This window comes from Ramularia collo-cygni (genome assembly GCF_900074925.1).
Source record: "Ramularia collo-cygni strain URUG2 genome assembly, contig: RCC_scaffold01, whole genome shotgun sequence".
Lineage (NCBI taxonomy): Eukaryota > Fungi > Ascomycota > Dothideomycetes > Mycosphaerellales > Mycosphaerellaceae > Ramularia > Ramularia collo-cygni.
In genome coordinates, this window is record NW_019716255.1 from 3,376,038 (window position 1) to 3,393,349 (window position 17,312).

Here is a 17,312-nt window from a genome sequence, read left to right on the forward strand (position 1 = left end):
GAGGAAACAAAGCTCACCCAAGGCAGTGGTTCTATCTGGATACGATATTCTACACGCCGGTCCTGTTCCTCACGAAGATCTCTCTGGTCCTTCTCTACTTACGGATCTGGCCGTCCGAGGTTTCTTTCCGATCAGCTTGCTTCGTGGCATTGTCGTTTCTGTTGGCAGCATACGCAGCCTTTCAGCTGGTTGCGATTGTTCAGTGCACGCCAGTGGACTTTCAATGGGCTCGTCTTAAAGATCCAAAAAGAGTTGGGACCTGCATAGATCGAGAGGCGTGGGTTTGGAGCCTTGCAATTATCGCAATATTGATTGATCTGGCGGTACTGGTCTTGCCGATCCCGAATATTGTCAAGCTGAGAGTACCAATCTCAAGAAAAGCTGGGTATGCAAAGCTTCCAGATGCTTCAAGAACGCTTCGGCTGACAACGCTTCCGACAGGTTATGTGCTGTGTTCTCGGTGGGAGTGATTGTGACCATAATCTCATGTGTCCGTCTGCAGTACGTCCGTGGCTTCGCAACTCGTCCTAATCCCACGAGGCTATGGGGATTTGTTGGGATCTACAGCAATGTTGAGGTGTGTTCAAGCTTGGGTGAATGGAAACCACCACGAAACGATTCCACTCAGAGATCCATGAGAGATCGAACCGTCCAACGCCGAGTGCAAACACACTGACAAAGTTCCCTGCAGGCATATCTCAGCCAGATCTGCTGCTGCCTGCCAACGGTAAGCCCATCCTGACCTTCTCCACCGCACCAATGCTAAGATTGACCTCTAGATACCCGGACTTGTCCGTCGTTCCTATCGCTACGCCACCGGCAAACCCCTAACCTCTGTCAATGCTACAGCAGACCGCCAGGGGTCCCTATCGCCGAGACCACCAATTTCCGGTCCTATCGCCATACCGAAGCATGACTACAGCAGGAGTACAGACAAGACTCGGACTTTTTCGAGTTCGTCGAATTACTCTGCGACAAGCGCCGCACCCGCGCCTGTCGTACGACAGTCGAATCCGTTCCCACTTTATGTTACCCCTTACTCCGAGAAGGATTATAGACAGACGGGATACTTTGGTGGAACCGCCATCCGAGACGAAGATGAAAATGACGGGGCGCAACCCCCGCCGGCAATACAGAGGACTTGAGGTTGTGCAGATAGATTACATAATGCTAGTGATGCCGAAACAGAAAATAGAAAGAGGGGTGGGATGTGTTGATAAGGGTTGTGCTGTGTACAAGTGTATCTATTTAGCATAAATGAGACCAACGGCTTGAAGCATTCATGCATGGTTTTCATTTCATTCGTTACTGGCTACATCCAAACGGACGTAAAGCACGTGCTCCTTCAGAAGTACAGTGTGTCAAGCTTTGGACTTGTGTTCCCCTGCGAATGCATCCACACCGCCAAGCCCCCTTCCAGTCAGTCATGCAGCCGACTGATCATTCTTCCAAACAACAATCCCAACACAATTAATCATCCCATTGTGCCTCCTCGGCGTCAATCTGGCGGCGGCGGAGTTGCTGCCAGTGGTCGTCCAGCTCCCCCATTGGCTCTCCTGTCCGCAAACCGAAAGTCTTCCTTGAAGCCCGACTTGCATCCCTTCACCACCTCGTCCTCAATATCCTTCCATGCACTCTCCAACATGGCCACTTCTATGGCACCTGCGCTTTTCACCAAAACTCTCGTCTGCATGATGGATTGTCCTGCCTTGATCTTCTCAACCATGTCCTGCACATGGGCCTCCACCTCCGCACCACCATTCTCCTCCCCAAAGCAGACCTCGCAGTCGGCCGGTACGCGCTCTAGAATAATGCCCAAGTATGTGGACAGCTCAGACGAGGGACAGTTAGCAGGATCAATAGCGATCCCACAAATTCGAAGCCTCTTCAGCCCGATCATGCCTTGAGCGACCCGCCAGTCGGCAACACGAGCAGTGCGTACAACTCTCGTGAAGTCAATGACGATGACCAATGACTTGATGAGAGGAATGATATGCTCTGGTAGCTGCGCTCGGTGGATTGCCGAACGGCTGCCCCATTCCAGACAGCCATTGACAATGATGGTGTTATCCAAAAGCAGGCCTTCTGCTTCCTTGTTGACAGCCTTGGAAACACCGAAGATGGAGGTTGCAATAGCTGGGAACACACCGGCGGGCATGTGGTGCGCGCAGCTGCGTAGAGAGATGAAGCCCGTGGGTATAATGCTCAATTTGTACACCCAGTCTCTCAATTCCGCGGGCAGGTCCATGAACCGAAACTGTCCATACCTCGACTTCGTGTCGGCATCCTCAGCCGACTGCTTGATGCCGTGAACCTCTCCATTGGTGTCTGTTTGGAAATCGCCAAAAGGCTGAAACACGCCACTCTTGTCACCACAACGACAACTGGTCCCGCTGTCAATAGCATTCGCATCTGCCTCGGCCCGTCCACCACCAGAAGGTTCGCTGCCCTTAGGCGCCCGAACCGCCTTCGCGAGTCTTCTCTCTTCCAAGATTGAAGGCCGAAAGAAGTCAAACGTAGAGCCAACGAGCTTGGCGTCCTCGACGATGCTTGCCTCACGTCCACGCATCCACAAGACCAGTTCCTCGACCTCCTCCGCCGATACATGATTCTGACCGTGAGTAAAGTCCATGTCGGCTTTGACAGCGGCGCGGATTTCCCTGGGAGAGAGACCATAGACGATCATACGCACGATGTAGTCGCGGAGATCTTCGCTCCACCCGTACTGTCTAAAATCAAGGTAGAGGTCGAAGTCGAGCGCACTCTGTGCGCTGATCTGCATCTTCGATTGATGTGATCGTTTGGGTGGAATGGGTACGCTGCCGTTGCCACGAGAGGCCTCTTCAAATATGTGCCGGAGAAAGCTCATGGTGGTAGGATGAGTCTGCGAGATCGACACGAGATCTTTAGTCAAAGTCTCGACGTCTGAAGATTCACCGTGGCTGCTCAGGTAGCTAGCCATTAGATTATCGGCACCAATTTCTGAATTTCCGATGATTGCGGGTCGATTGACGGTAGCGCGACGGACTGCTCTGGATAACACATCGTCGCCTGGTAGGGCTGGAGGCTGCGCGCGCCGATTCTGAGGTCCCGGAGAGGGTGATGGAAGGCCCAGGATGGGATTGCTTTGACCAAAGGAAGCTGAGCCGAAGGAGGGTGATCCAAAACAAGATGAGCCGAATAACGGCTTTGCACCGAACGAGGAAGCGCCAAATGCGGAGGAGGATGAGGTATAGGAGCTAGCCTGCGCGCCTACCGAAGGATTGAACTTGGAGGTGGAGAATCCAAAGGACAATGCTGGTTGTTTGTCGGCGTTTCGAAGAAGTTGAAATGCGGTACCTGCATCCTTATGCGCGGACGCTGGCGGCGTACGGAAGCCAGACCAGACGCTCGTCTTGGGACTTGGCTCGACATGCTGATTGGTGGCCTTGTTTGACTCTGCAGACGAGGGGATGTGCACGCCCGGCGAGGGCACGAGCTGCGATCGAATCATGGCCGCAGCACTGGCGATCGTCGTGTATCTGTTGAGTGTAGCGTGTTGGGTGTCGAGTGGATGGCGCCAACGGTTCGCGGTAACGTAAGGAACGCGCACGAAGAATGGCGCAGAAGTGAAGATGGACAGATGAGAAAAGAAGGAAAGTTTGCTATTCTTAATTCTCAACTTGGAAGCAGCACGAGGCACGCACCGCCCTACCCACCCCAMTTTAGATGAGTGAATGGAACTTACGACCTCACGAGTGCTCTGTGAGCGGCCTGACGATTGTCGTCAGTCGCCGACTCTTGTAACAGAGGACACTTACACATGACCATGGATGAATTGTTCTTGTCGTAACTTTCATGTTGAATGGAGACGCTGTAGAGGGTATCTTCGCTCGCTGTGACCGTCACAGAACATGAGTAAAATGCTAATCCGCCCCGACACTGCCCATATTCCAGCCGTGATTGTGCTAGGATAGGAGATTGGCTAAAAGCCTTTCCATTTTCTTCACAAGGCTCCGAACTCCCTATATCTTGGGAATGTGCAGGGTCTTCGAGAGCATACAGCATGCGTGGATGCCGAACAGTCCCACCACGGGGTGGAACTCGAAGATGGTGCCCGTCGCGATCGTGCCCATCGGGATCGCCTCTTGAACCCAGCCCTTGGAAACCCAGTACGCCATGAGTCCAGCAATGGAGAGACTCGTAGGAATGGGCAAACCCTCAAAGTACTTGGCCTTGCCTGAAGCATCCTTTGGTACATTTCCGGTGGTGACGTTGAAACGCGCCAGTCTTGCCAGGCCAGAGAGCACGAAGCAAGTCAGCAACAGCTGATCCAGGCTTGTGCGGACGCCGAGGGCAAATGCACAAGCAGCAGGCGCCACTCCGAATGAGATCTGCGGGTGGTCAGTGTTATCATTCACAGCTCACAGCGGAGAGGGAATCGCACCAAATCAGCCAAAGAGTCCAGCTCCGCTCCCATCAGACTGCTCTTTTTCCGCATACGCGCAACCATGCCATCGAAGAAGTCGAAGAAGAGGCCGAAGGGCATGAAAGCCAAGGCGGCCCACACATGTCCAGTGTGGGATGGAGTGAGGCAGTAGCGCATCGAGGACATGACAGACATGACACCGCAGAAGCCGTTCATGAGGGTGATCAAATCGGCGAGATGGTAGGCGCGGATGAGGGAGAAGTGACCCGGATTGGGGTCGTTGAGGAGGCGGTTTTGCTTGTCGGGCACTGCAAGCGGTGGTTAGCTGATGCTCGATGGGACGAGGAGTATGCAGGGCATCATACAGGCGTCTTGAGCGACATCCTTGGTGGACTTGTCGACGACATTTGAGCCAGTGTTGCGTTTCGACATGCCGGCGGAATGGGTGGGTGTGAGGTGGTGTTGTTGGTACGGAGAGGGATGTTGTTGAAGGGTAGCGGTCAGAAGACTCAAGTGGGAAGTTGTGGTCGACGGGAAAGTATTCCTGCGTCGGTAGATGTCAATGTCAAGAACGAGAGAGTGGGTAGTTGTCTTATGCCTGGCAGCAGGTTTCTCTCGTGTTTCACGCCGATGCGGGAGAATCGAACCAGGGCAAACAACGTCATACCTTGCTTGCACCGCCACACGCAAGCCACACGGCACCTCAAACTAAGGTAAACCTACATCGACGCGTCCTCCAAATCAATGGAACAACAGATCGACGCGGGCGAGCCAAATTACATTCCATCTTGCAAGATGAGATGAGATCTGGTCATGCAGCAATCGACATGGCCTCAACACAATTCCACGCCGACGTGGACTTTGACAGGATCTTCCAGTCCATCTTTCCGGCCAAGTCATACTCMACCCCAACACCAGAAGCTACGCCCAACATAGGAGTATTCCCATCGCCAGGAGGATTTGTAGCACCGAGTTTTACCAGCCAGACATCACCCACGGATGAGGGTCTCCGTCATGTGCGAGYGTGGAGTACTGCTACCCGATTTCTGACCATATCTCCTGGTCTAGGGAGCGAAGCCAGAGATTTGAAAAACGACCCTGACGCGGAGAGTGCCCTCCACCTTTTGACAAGCAACGATGCCACCAATAAGGAGCTCCTCGATTGGTATCTCCACGAGATTGACACCCACTGTCGGTACGATGTCTTACCAAGGCTAGACTTCTGGACTCGCCCGTTAGCTGCCACCAAAGTTACGGCTGCCTTTGGCGAAACAGTGGAGGTTTTGCAGCACGCGCAGAGGCTGTATTTCACCATCGGCGAGCTGCGACGCGACTTCACCTCGACCAAGTCTAGGTTGAATGATTTCATGAATCAGGCAAGAGAGATTTTCCATGCACGTTTACTGCAAAACTTGCCGAGCCAGCGAGTCGAACGCAGTCTGGCCTACTTTTTGTTCCAGTCTATGAATCATGGTCTAGAGAACACCAGTGCACTGGATTGCTCTAAACAAGAGCACTGCTCTTGCTCAGTAGAGATGGATGTTGCCTCCCTGACCGAGCTCCGTGAAGTCGGACTCGGCGGGCCCATTGCGGAGCGTGCATTTGCACTGGCAGTCCATCGTATTCTGCAAGGGCCTGCGATTGAAAGAAAATGCTTTCGAGTGGACTGGGTGGGAAAGACCTCTGTCATGGCCAAGCTGCGGACCTGGATCGAGGAGTATTTCATGCCATCTGCCCAGCGTGCGGTCACTGCTCTTACGGGAGATGATTCCGTGCATCTTCCTTCGGAAGAATTTCTGACTGCAGCTGTGAACAACTTTGGGCAGAAACTGCGGGTCGCTTCACTCTTTGACCACGTTCGCAATTGGCCCGCCAGTCAGGGTGCAGTACTCGACATCAGGGAATATCTTGCTGGAAACAATCTGCCCACCGCAAAAGCCCAGGTGTGCGCCAGCTTCTCGGAGCAGATGCAGCGCCGTTTGCTTCATGCAGGAGCAAGCACGTCGGAGATCTTGAACATCTATCTCAGCGTAATCCATGTCTTTCAGCTGCTCGACTCTCGTGGCGTACTCCTTGAGAAAGTGGCCATACCCATCCGCAATTACCTCCGCGAGCGTGAAGATACTGTAGCGATCATAGCCGCGAGTTTGTTAGCCGACATCGACGAGAATGGAGTTGTGTCTGCCCACGATGAGGACAAGATCTGTGCCGAAATTGCCACTGAAGTAGCTACATCTGCAGTAGACGCCGACAAGGATCGGTCCTCTGACTTCAACGATATGGAATGGGTTCCGGATCCCATCGATGCAGGACCGAACTACAAGTCCTCAAAAGCAGACGACGTCGTAGCACATATTCTTGGGCTGTTTGAAAAGGAAGATTTCATGGCCGCCTTCACGTCGGCATTCGGCGAGAGTCTGTTAAGAAACACAACCAAGTCGCTTCTCAAAGAGACCAAGATTATTGAATTGCTCAAATCGCGACTTGATGCCTCGCAAATGCAAGAAGCGGAGGTCATGCTAAAGGACATGCGCGACTCGGCCATTCTTGTCCGTCGGCTCGGAGACAAACTGTCCAACATCGCAAATGGTGCAGCACGCGAGCCTCCAGCTACACCGAAACAGATCCAAGCTGCCATTCCTGAGGAGGGTATCACCGTCGCTTCTCTGTATGCTTCATTCAAGGACAGAATGGACAGGAAGCAATTCCAGGCGGCTCTCATGCTCGTCTCCGTTCATCGCGATGGTCTGCATTTCCCAAAACGGACACGTCTCCCAGCAGAGCCACGCGCGGCGGAGCTTTCGCCGCAGACTGAAAAGCGTGTAGAGGATACTATGCATCTCGAGGTGAAGGTAATATCTGCACACTTCTGGCCTGAGCTTCGACATGACGAATTCGCCCTTCCGGTTGAAGCACAAAGACGCTTGGACACATTTGCTACCAGGTACCAGAATGCTGGCGGGCAAAGAAGACTGGTCTATAACCACTCACAGTGTAAGGCAAATATCACACTGGAGTTAGAAGACCGAACAGAAGAGCTGGGTTTGGTCGATGCAAGTGTCGCGAGTGTCTTGGCGGCTTTCGCCGACGAAGGCGATCCAGAGAACATGGAATACAACGCAGAATCCGGCCTCTCCATCGCAGACATCGAGAAACTTCGGAACATGTCCCATGACGTTGTGGTCAATGCAGTACATTTCCTTCAAACCAGAAAGATCTTGTATGAGGTGGAACTTCAACGCTACGCAGTTCTCGAGCGCCTAGATATGGAGCTTGATCGCAACTTCGACGCTGGCAACGACGATACAGGACTTGGGGATGTTGCTTTGATCTCTGCTGTCAAATCCGAGGCGGAGAAGCTCCGTGAACAGGCTCCTACTTTTACAACTTTCATTCTTACCATGCTCAGAGCGAATGGTGCGAGGCCTGTGGRTGGTATGATGGGGATCACAAGTATGGTAAAAATGGTGCTGCCGAGTTTCACGTGGGGTGATGATGAGATTGTCTGGCTGTTGGAGCAGATGGAGAAGGAAGGAAGTGTTGTCAGGGATGGAGGTGTTTGGAAGGTTGCTGGGTGATGATAGATAGACTCTGCCATGACTTTGATGACATAGATGCAGAAAAGGGATACTTCGAGGGATAGTGCTCATTCCGTCCGTTGGCACAGCACTGAGTGTGCAGCGATTGCTCAGCGCAGCAATCTGGAAAGATGCTACATTATTCAACGTATACCGGGAAGAATCAGAGGCAAATACCAAGGCACGTCAGTCTGCTGCAGATTTCCCGAGTTCCACCACCTTGGCAACGATACGAAGCTCGAGCTTCGGCAGGTTTATCGCGACAGCACTTCTATCTAAGCAAATAGGCAATCTTGCTTTACCCTTTTTATGTCTCTCTGCTAGCCAACTGGCATGAATGATCCCCCCGTGCTGGTTCATGCTCAACATCATCCGAATTGGAAGTTGGCCTGAACTCTCTACTCGACACCCATATTCTCCCTATACACTCCGATCCTCCCAATCGCTCTCCGCAACACTAATAAAAGTAGTGGATTAGCTTCGTACTACTGCTTATAATCATGATCTGGATCTTCCTTACCTCGCCCGATGCATCTTCAATTTGAGTTCCAACTCACGCACCAACAATCGCATATCTTTTTCTTTCTCCACAAATTGCAATTCTCGAGCCCTGTGCTCTGCCTCATCCTCTACATACTGCGCTTTCCTGGCCGCATGATATGCCTGGTCTGCCACCCGTTGAGCCCGCCTGGCGACGTGATATGCCTCATCTTCCACCTGAAGTGCCTTCCTGGCCTTGTGTTGTGCCGCCTTCGCTTCCTGTTGTGTCCGCCTAGCTTGGCATCCTGCCCTCTCCGCGATAATCTTGTCTATTTCGAATTGATCTATGACGGCTTCCGAGGCTTTGCGGTGTGCTACAGAGTCGAGATTCGTTTGGGGTGTGGGATTGTAAGGTGGCGTTCCGTGAACAGATAATGCTGGGGTTGGRGAAGTTGGTATGGTAATTGATTTTTTCTTGGTGGGCGTGTGAGATGATGGAGAGAGCGAATCTTTGCGATGCACATTTACGGGATCCAAAGGCGAAGGAGGGGAGTTGATGTTCGGAAAAGTGTGAGAAGGTATCGTTGAGGATTCTTGACATGGCTTGATCGTTTTGGGCGAAGAAGGCGTGATGAGAACCTCTCTCTGCTTTCCCCTAACTCCTTTTTTGTTTCTCGTAGTAGGGTTGCTTGGTGTCGACGGCTCTGGAGGTCCTCCAACAATGCGGGCACCATGGGAGGGGCCGGTCGTCTCAGGAAGGGGAGCATACCTGCCCTTGACATCTTCATCGGCTCTCCTGTGCGCATCCTGTTCATAGCCCTTCTTCAGCGCATCATCCTTGACATTCCGCATCAAACAGACCTTGATGACCTTCAACAATGCGGTGCTCGCGTCTCTGGCGTACTTTGGAAGATAAACCGGACGTCTATCAAGGGGAATGCAGACATAGTATTTATAGTGCTTCACTTGATTTTCCGTAGAAACCTCGATGAGCCTCACCAAATAGCATCTTTCTCTTTGGCATTTTGGACCAATTTCCGCAAAGGGCTTGTGGACGTTGAATACTTCTGAGGGCTTAACTTGGGAGGATTTGCTGTCACGGATCACTTGGTCCCAGATTTCGAGATCGACGGTGTATTTGTCCGTAACATTGAGACTGTTGATGTAGTGTTTCGAAGGCGTGAGAGGGAGTTGGCCACTCGGTGGAGCAGGGGCGACGATGGAGCTGTAAACAAGTTTAGCAAAACTTGAATTTGATTGCGGAGATAATCAGTCCACTACGATCTACGAACATACCGTAACATGAGACCAGCGTCTCCCACTTTAGACATCTTTCGCGTCTCAGAGGCGGCACATGCTTTGTCGTTATCCTCGTCGTCTTCATCGCGGAACCGCTTGCGTTTCTCGCTCTCCACACTGGAGACTGATGAACGGTTCGATCCTGTATCAAGACCGACTGCTACACGTTTCTTGCTTCTGGGAGAAGACGCTTGCTTGGGTTCAGGACTAGCAACCACTGTTGCCTTCGTCGTGGCGAAATGAGTACTGGCGGTGGACGAGCCGGCCGGCTGGCTGTTCCTCATAGCGGCCGGAGCTGTTGGAGGCGGTTTGCCAGAGGGACCTTTAGAAGGCCCTGCTGGAGGAAGACGCATCCGCCGACCTGTCATGTAGGATAGAGGCCGTCTCGAAGGCGTGTGAAAAGGATAGGGACGAGAAGCAAACGAGAGTAAGGTACTGGACGATGGTGAAGAGCTCGTAGAAACGTCACTGTCTCAGACGGCGTTCCCATTTGTGAAACAGGTCGACCGCGTACAGTAAATCGACGAACTAGCACACAGAGCACAGATATTGGATCGAAAACACCAATATCAACACCAGCGTGAAAGCTAGGCAAGGATGGGAGGTGTGTTTAGGACCCAATCCCTGAATCCCATCCAGCATGCCGTTTGAAGTGGACGAATTGTATTCGCCGGAGTGTGAACAGACACGTCTCTCCAATGTTCAAACACGGCAGCGGCATTCGCAACCCGACAGATGATATCCAAGTAAACGGGACGGGACCGCAGGGGCAAGCTACCAAGCTGTCAGCTGTAGCAGCCCGCAGGCATCCATCGATGCGATGCTCGCAATTTTACGACCTGTAGATCTTCTGACTGACCGCTCCGAATATGATACCGGTTAAATGTTCTGCAAGCTTGTGAGCGGAGGTTGCGAGCTGTCTTCTGCAGCTACCCGTGGTGGTACAGCGGGAGGCAGCGGACTCCAGAATGTTGATACAACGTACACCGACTCCAACGATGAATGCGGGGGCCAGCGGGAAAAGCGATGTGAGACAGAAGAGGAGAGCAAGAGAAACGAGAGCCGAAGCAAGCGAGTAAAAGTAGCAAGACAAGAGAAACGAGAGCCGAAGCAAGCGAGTAAAAGTAGCAAGACAAGAGAAACGAAGACAAGGGAAACGGAAACCGAAGCAAGCGGGTAAAAGAAGCAAGGCAAGAGAGGTTTGAGATTTGTGCACAACCTGCATAATTTGGGCTCCAAACCTGTGCCCAGCACAATTCTTGTAGTCTCTTCCTCGTCAGAGCATAGCATGAGCAGAGCCTCATTCCTTTAACTGCTTCCACAAGTGCCACAAACGCGCAACCTGCATACAATACATTTAAATCCCGTAAGACCGCACTGGGGATGCTGTCGACCCGTAGAGTCCGTGTAATGTCGGGCTATGAGGACGTCGCGTCCATGGGTGGGAGGCGCGATGTTAACCCAGGTGTGGCCTTGCGAGCAGTTGGAGTTGGGCATGGTTGCGGTGGTTTGAGGTGGTGTGTTGTGATGGATATGCGATAGATGTCTTGTGAGTGAATGGATGAGATGCTGTGGTGCTGAGTGTGCGACTAGCCAGTAGTTGTTGGTTGTGGGGAATGGCGAAGGTGATGATTTCTGAGGCTCCTGCAACGCGAGAGAAGGAGGTTTATGTACGCTCAGTGGTTRTGCTCCAAGATGAGACAGGCGGGCTTGGTGTCTCGGTTGTAGCGCGAAGAGAGCAGAGAGAGCTGAGATGATGTCGTTTGATGTTTCGAGCTTAGTGGTTCAACGAAGTTATTTCATGCTGGATTTGCGGTTCGCGAGAGACGTCTCTGATTCCTGGCAATGTCTGCGTTCTCGAACGTCTAAGCTCATGTCTGGAATGTCGGGTTAGGGGCTTGGCCAAGCTGCCATGATCCAGACGTGAGGAGGCGCATTTGAGCACTTCGGACACCTGACTCGTTGTTGATGTCGTTTACCATGTGCGGGTGCACATTCAGACGCCATCAGAAGGCACGGTGCTAGAATAATGGCCATAAATCGACAAAAAGGAAAGGCGATGTTTCATCGCATTCATTCAACTTCCCCATATAACTCCAGGGTATGTACAGCACACCACGCAATGTCTCAGACTGATCTCCACACCTATTTCGTCGTATTCGCAGGCGTAACAGCATATGTCGGTCGCACAAACCTACACAGGACGGGTCAGTAATCCAGTCCAAGACATACTCCCACTCCCAATCTTCCACGGATCAACATACCGGTCTCCATGGTAAACACTCTGGCTCTTTCCTAGCAGCTCCTCCTCCATCTTCTGCTGCCCATAATGCCTCCTCACCACATCGCGGTCCTCTTCGGCTTGCAGGAGAGGAATCAGGTGGATGCGTGACCACATCTTCTCCCGTGCCAGTTCGCTGTAATTTGTTAGTCAACACGTGTTCTCATTCAAACCCTCCACATGTTCTCACTTGTGCTCGCGGATTCCCTGACCAACGCGCCAGAAGCCATATGTCATGATGCCAGCGACGCCGAGAAGATAGTAGGCGGGACGGAAGCCGCGGACGGGCAAGTTGCGGCGATATTGGACGGGCTCGTAGCCGCCGGTCGGCGGCATATCCTGAGGCATGGCGGCGGTATTGTTATGGGGGAGGACGGTGAGGCGGAACGTGAATCAATCAAGCTGGCGGCCTTCAATGGAGTTTGGAGCAATGCGGCATGGGCCGCACTGCGGGAGGTCGGAAGGTTAAATCTATTAGCGCAGAAAAATTACAGCTCTCAGTTCGAATATGCAAATCCCACGACCTCACAACGACAAGGACGGGATGTCGAGGGAATAAATCGCAGAATCACCACCAACCGCACCACCACCACCGCCCACGGGATCGATATCCACCATGTCGGTCGACTACCTCCTCCACGAATCCTCGGTGGGATATGCCGTCTTCGCCGTCAAATTGCAGTCGGACAGCATCGGCTCGCGCCTGAAGGAGGTGCAAGATGCGCAGACGGACCTTGCCAAGTTTGGCAAAATGGTCCAGCTTAAGTCTTTTGCGCCCTTTCAAGGCGCCGCTCAGGCGCTGGAGAACGCCAACGATGTCAGCGAGGGATTGATGAGCGACTACCTCCAGACTGTGCTCGAGGCCAACCTGCCCAAAGCCAGCAAAAAGAGCAAGACTTCGCTCGGTGTCGGCGACAAAGGATTGGCGGGTAGCATCAAGGCGGGATTTCCCGGTGTAGAATGCGAGACGCCCGATACCAGTGAGCTTGCCGGCGACCTCCTCCGTGGTCTGCGCCTGCATGCGGAGAAGCTGTTGAGCGGTCTCCAAGTCGGTGACATTTCTCGCGCACAGCTTGGTCTAGGACACGCATACTCCCGCGCCAAGGTCAAGTTCAGCGTTCAGAAGAATGACAACCACATCATCCAGGCCATTGCTACCATCGACCACCTCGACAAGGCCGTCAACACCTTTAGCATGCGTGTGCGTGAGTGGTACGGATGGCATTTCCCGGAGCTCATCCGAATTGTATCAGAGAACCAGAAATACGCCCAGTGCGCTCTGGCAATTGGTGACAAGAAGACCCTCACCGATGACTCCCTGCACGAGCTGGCCAAGATTGTCGACGATGACGAGAGCACCGCCAAGGCCATCATCGAGGCTGCCCGCGTGTCCATGGGCCAGGATATCGGTGAGGCGGATATGGAGAATGTCATGATGTTCGCCAAGCGCACTGCTTCCCTCGCCGCCTACCGCAAGCAAGTCGGCGCTTACCTCGTTACTAAGATGGGCGTTGTCGCTCCTAACCTTGCCGCATTAATTGGAGAGACCGTCGGCGCACGTCTCATCTCCCACGCTGGATCCCTCACCAACCTCGCGAAATACCCCGCCTCGACCGTCCAAATCTTGGGCGCTGAGAAGGCCCTCTTCCGTGCATTGAAGACCAAGGGCAACACTCCCAAGTACGGACTCATCTACCACTCTTCTTTCATCGGCAAGGCAGGCACCAAGAACAAGGGCAGAATATCACGTTTCCTTGCAAATAAGACCAGTATCGCGTCCCGAATTGACAACTTCTCCCAACAACCCACACGGAAGTTTGGAGAGGCATTGAAGGCACAAGTTGAGGAGCGTCTAAGATTCTACGCCGAGGGCGTCAACCCGACCAAGAACGCCGATGCCATGAAGTCCGCCATGGATGCCGCACTTGCGAGCATCAACGTTGAGGACCCCACCGCCGACGCTTTCATCGACGACGACGCACCGGGTGTCAGCTCCAAGGCGGAGAAGAAGAGCAAGAAGAGCAAAAAGGTTGACGAGGATGTTGAGATGGCAGACGCGAAGCCCAGTAAGAAGGACAAGAAGCGCAAGTCAACAGGTGACGCCGACGCAATGGACATTGACGAGGGCAAGATTGAGAAGAAGCTGAAGAAGGAGAAGAAGGAGAAGAGAAAGTCGGATGTGCTGGCAGGTGGAGAGGTTCCAGTTGAGCAGATCAAGGAAAAGAAGAAGGAGAAGAAGAGCAAGAAGTGATATGCTCGTTCAGGATTGGGATGGGAAGGTGTTTACGAGGTGTTTGATGGCGTTACTTTTCCAAGTCGATGATGCTGGGTTTGGATGTGTGGATGTGTGTATGTCCTACTGTACTGAGAGTAACATCGTTAACTGTGCCGGACACCCTTTCCTTTCGGTTTGTGGAGTGATCTCTTGGCCGGATGTGTTTTGTGTTGGATATCACGCTCAAGCTGCAGACATCCCCCACGGTCAGTTATCACTGGCTACATATATGTCGACTCCGGCTACATGTAGTAACCTCTCCTTCTCTCTTCCATGATCTGGGGCGTTCTTGCTCGTCACATAAGGCAGTTGCCGAAAGGACGTCCAAGTACGGATGTCACTTCTTCGACACCTCTCTTGAAAGATACAATGAACAAAGCTTCACATACACTGGATATCAGTACTGCCCGAAGGTCACCACTGGCAACTTGTCATCATATCACTCGACATTGATACTACGCGAACATTACGACGGGCACTTGTCTACACGTCATCCGCTCAACCTTCGAAGCTCTCATTGCTACAATGGCAGCAATGTTCAACATGACAGACTGTTTGGCCGTTCTCTCAAAAATCATCAGCTGGCAACCGGCTCGAATCAATTCAGAGGTCATCCGTTTCAGGGCTTTCGCCGGTTACCTTACGTTGTACGCCTTGTTACTGTTATACACTGGACCTCATCCTCGGCTGCCGATAACATGGCGGGCCCTTCTTTCCGCCATCGACTGTCTGGCCGGGTATTCTGCTACGCTGGTACAAGAGGATCTTCCAGTGACCTGGATATTGCCCATCGCTTGCCTAATTGCTCGCAGACTCGTAATCCTTTGTCATCCTGGTATCCGACGCTCTCCATGAGCATCGAGATGACATTCTTGCCGGCAGATTTGTACTCCCGGTGGAGGACTCTGAGAATGAGGCGGACTTGGGAGAGCTGAGGAATGTCGGGTCTGGGAAGCGGACGGATAGTGCTGCAGAGGGCGGGGAGGAGGGATCGCAATGATGGCACTTGTCACTTTGATCACTCGCTGTTGTTCTCAGGTGCTATCGGACTGTCACTACGAGAAGGATGGAATGCATGATTTTACACATTCGAGAGTTCGGCATATTGGTGACATAGGAAGTCAACTGAGTCTGTTTGAGACTTGTTAAATATCGCCGCCCAGAGAGAGGACCACCAAGAAGGGTAGAGAATGACCTTGATGCGTCTGTTTGTTCTTACAACGCAGCTCTGTATGATGGTTTTGATTGCTGAGCAAGGGCTACGGGGAGTAAAGTGTGTTTGCTCGGTGCCTTGTAGTGATGTAAACCTCTACTGTGTCAGAAAGTATAAGAGCGACACTATCCGTTGCACATCAACCTCTTCTCCACACTCACAAAGTATCCCAACGCAGAGAGTAGAAAGATTGCCGAGACCCTGGGCACGCAACAATGAGTTCATCGAAAGAGCCACCGAAGAAGCTGGACAGTAAGGCTACAGCAGTCTCCGACGATCCCTCCCCGGCTTTGCCTGACTCTCACCGTCCATTCGGAATCAACTCCAGGTACATTCTGGATGCCCACCTAGAGGATTCCCGCCYTTTGGAGTCCGTCCCGCGACCAGGCCCTACATTCCCCTACATGGCAAACTACTTCAGAGACTGCACAGAAGCTGAGAAGCGTGACCAAGAACTATACGTGAACCACATCCACAAAGAACTCCCCAATCAGTTTTTCTGGAGCTGCATTCCGAAGAAATACCACCCCAAAGTACCGTTCTTCCCTGACCTTCTCGATTGCCATCCGGAGTTCCTGTACCAGGTGCTTCTGTGCATCAAACTCACAAAAGTCCAAGCGATGATCAATGACGATGTGCTGCATGCTTCTCTCGACGTCGTAGTGGTTCCTCAACGTCCGAGCAGGATTTATCCTGGTGGGAAAAGCGGGATTGTGTATCTTGGGTACCAGTTGGGCAAGTTCGCGAGGGAGCAGAGGGAGAGGATGTTCGAGGCATATGACCGGCTCGAGCGGGGGAACGATGAACGTAGCGCGAATTGAGAGGTGCTAATTGTTGTTGAGGGCTTGGGTTTGAGGAAGTCTGGCGTTGAAGGATCCACATGGAAGGGGACCGGGAGAGGTTGTGTCTGAGTTTGCACATTTTTTGCTCTGATGTATGTCCATTCCACTCATGACGTTTCATAGGCACCTTAGTAGTTTCAACACGTATCAGCCGATGAGTGATGGATAGCAATTCACGAAATTGACCAGAGAATGACCATTGTGTGTTAGCGCTGGAAATGCGGTTCTCAAAAACATTCACATGATTGCCAAGCGCCGCTCCTTCGCCATGTCATCCTGCTTGGATGCGAACCAGGCAGTGCCAATCCCTCCTGACGTCAGTTCAATATCCTTTTCCTGTGTTGATACCGCGACAGAGATCTGATCGAGCCTTCGCCATGTCGTCTTGCTTGGCGTAGATGAAGCGCCTCGATGGCCTTCAATGTCCCGGCAATGACTAAGTTGAGAGCGAATGTGTCTACATCAGCTTTCTCAGGAGTCGCGATGGCGTCGGCACTCATGTCATGACGTTGAGACATGATCTGAGATCGGAAGTGGGAGGTATGAGGTTAAGCCATCTGGCGCTTCTCTCAACCTGGTCAAACCATCACGCACGCTTTGCTTTGAGTGACCACTTGTATTGCACAAACAGCCACTTTGCTCGTCGGATATTACACGAATTGGCCGGTCGGACTCTGGCACATGGCAAAGTTCTTTTTGTGATGGACGAGCAAGTGAGCAGGTTTCAAATCCGCCCTGACGTCCAGACTTCATACAGCTCCGTGAAATCCGACAGCTCTGAGGTTCTTAGCCCTAGAACAGAAGTCCAGGCTCAGGAGAAAGCTACAGAGGCAGCTAATCTGAACGAAGAAGTGGCCCGACAACGCTTGGCCCAGAAGGTAATGGAATTGGCAAAGAGGCAGCAGACTCCCGTGGCTTGAGACAGGTTTGTATCCA

The 17,312-nt window shown here is 52.5% G+C and overlaps 6 protein-coding genes; 2 read left to right on the top strand and 4 right to left on the bottom strand.

Annotated features, from left to right (window-relative positions):
• Window positions 1–1,498: 1,498 nt before the first annotated feature.
• On the bottom strand, window positions 1,499–3,493 carry RCC_12223 (uncharacterized protein; the record flags this gene model as incomplete). The annotated part of the gene is made up of 1 exon (XM_023766372.1): window positions 1,499–3,493. The coding sequence occupies one exon, from the start codon at window positions 3,491–3,493 to the stop codon at window positions 1,499–1,501; it is 1,995 nt and encodes a 664-aa protein (XP_023622140.1).
• Window positions 3,494–4,004: 511 nt separating this feature from the next.
• RCC_12222 (probable CHO1 CDP-diacylglycerol serine O-phosphatidyltransferase) lies at window positions 4,005–4,840 on the bottom strand (the record flags this gene model as incomplete). XM_023766373.1 has 3 exons in its annotated part: window positions 4,005–4,373; window positions 4,427–4,716; window positions 4,774–4,840. The coding sequence occupies 3 exons, from the start codon at window positions 4,838–4,840 to the stop codon at window positions 4,005–4,007; spliced, it is 726 nt and encodes a 241-aa protein (XP_023622141.1).
• Window positions 4,841–5,235: 395 nt separating this feature from the next.
• RCC_01111 (uncharacterized protein) lies at window positions 5,236–7,986 on the top strand (the record flags this gene model as incomplete). Its single annotated transcript, XM_023766374.1, has 1 exon — window positions 5,236–7,986. The coding sequence occupies one exon, from the start codon at window positions 5,236–5,238 to the stop codon at window positions 7,984–7,986; it is 2,751 nt and encodes a 916-aa protein (XP_023622142.1).
• Window positions 7,987–8,406: 420 nt separating this feature from the next.
• RCC_01112 (uncharacterized protein) lies at window positions 8,407–10,049 on the bottom strand (the record flags this gene model as incomplete). XM_023766375.1 has 3 exons in its annotated part: window positions 8,407–8,443; window positions 8,624–9,691; window positions 9,763–10,049. The coding sequence occupies 3 exons, from the start codon at window positions 10,047–10,049 to the stop codon at window positions 8,407–8,409; spliced, it is 1,392 nt and encodes a 463-aa protein (XP_023622143.1).
• A 1,861-nt stretch (window positions 10,050–11,910) lies between these two features.
• On the bottom strand, window positions 11,911–12,394 carry RCC_01113 (related to NADH-ubiquinone oxidoreductase B16.6 subunit; the record flags this gene model as incomplete). XM_023766376.1 has 3 exons in its annotated part: window positions 11,911–11,959; window positions 12,030–12,182; window positions 12,237–12,394. 3 exons carry the CDS (start codon window positions 12,392–12,394, stop codon window positions 11,911–11,913), a joined length of 360 nt encoding a protein of 119 aa, XP_023622144.1.
• A 268-nt stretch (window positions 12,395–12,662) lies between these two features.
• On the top strand, window positions 12,663–14,297 carry RCC_01114 (probable SIK1-involved in pre-rRNA processing; the record flags this gene model as incomplete). The annotated part of the gene is made up of 1 exon (XM_023766377.1): window positions 12,663–14,297. One exon carries the CDS (start codon window positions 12,663–12,665, stop codon window positions 14,295–14,297), a length of 1,635 nt encoding a protein of 544 aa, XP_023622145.1.
• Window positions 14,298–17,312: the final 3,015 nt, after the last annotated feature.